This window comes from Bison bison, unplaced genomic scaffold (assembly GCF_000754665.1).
Source record: "Bison bison bison isolate TAMUID 2011002044 unplaced genomic scaffold, Bison_UMD1.0 scf7180017864112, whole genome shotgun sequence".
NCBI lineage: Eukaryota > Metazoa > Chordata > Mammalia > Artiodactyla > Bovidae > Bison > Bison bison.
The window spans coordinates 34,784-35,512 of record NW_011494684.1 but is presented as its reverse complement, the minus strand read 5'-3'; the positions used below and the strand labels follow the sequence as shown (position 1 = coordinate 35,512).

Genomic DNA, 729 nt, shown 5'->3' with positions numbered 1-729 from the left:
ACACCAGATATCATCAGATCTGCAGCAATGTGGGGAAGGGAGAGAAATAGGGTATCTTTCATGGGTGAAGCTTCTTCCAGAGCTTCGTAGATCTGGCCAGCTTCTCTGAGAATGTGCTCAATTCCCAAGGTACAGTCATTAATCTCTCTGGAAATAGCTTCTATGTCATTTTGCCAGTCTTTCAGAGAGCTACTCTTTGGGGCCTCTTGGTTTTCTTTTTGAATCAATTCCTTTTTCTTCTCATTTAGATTTTCCAAGTGTCCTGCAGTCAGGTTGTCCAAAGCTACATTCAGCCATTGGAGGAAGTAGAGTTTGGTGTGAGTTTCTGAATGATTTTGGAGAATTTCAAGGACAGAACGCATTAAAGCATTGAGAGGAAAGGCTTTTCTCAACTGTTTGTGTCTTAACATTTGTTTTTCTGTCTCAGTCTCACTTTTGTGTTGTTCAATGCTGCGATTCCCCTTTTCTCTCAGATGATAGAGTTCTTTGTCCTTTTTACACCAAAGTTGCCACAGTTTTCCCTGAAGAGGTAGTAAGTTTTCCTTGACCTGAGGTATTTCCATTTCTCTCAATAGGGTAATTATAGCCTCTGCCTTTTCTTTGGCTTCCTTGCAATGTCTCTGGTTTGCATCAATAAGCATTCCTTGCATGTGAGCAACCTGGGCACAGTTCTCCAAGCTGAGTGCAGTGTTAGAGAGCTCCAGCAAACGTCTGATTGTAGTTGTGAGC

The 729-nt window shown here is 42.1% G+C and overlaps 1 protein-coding gene across 1 annotated transcript in view; it reads right to left on the bottom strand.

The window, feature by feature from the left end:
- LOC104988007 (interferon-induced very large GTPase 1-like) overlaps window positions 1-729 on the bottom strand; it is a 32,758-nt gene that overhangs the window by 4,705 nt on the left and 27,324 nt on the right. Inside the window, 1 exon segment of the mRNA XM_010839146.1 lies at window positions 7-722. Coding sequence (XP_010837448.1) covers window positions 7-722 — 716 coding nt within the window.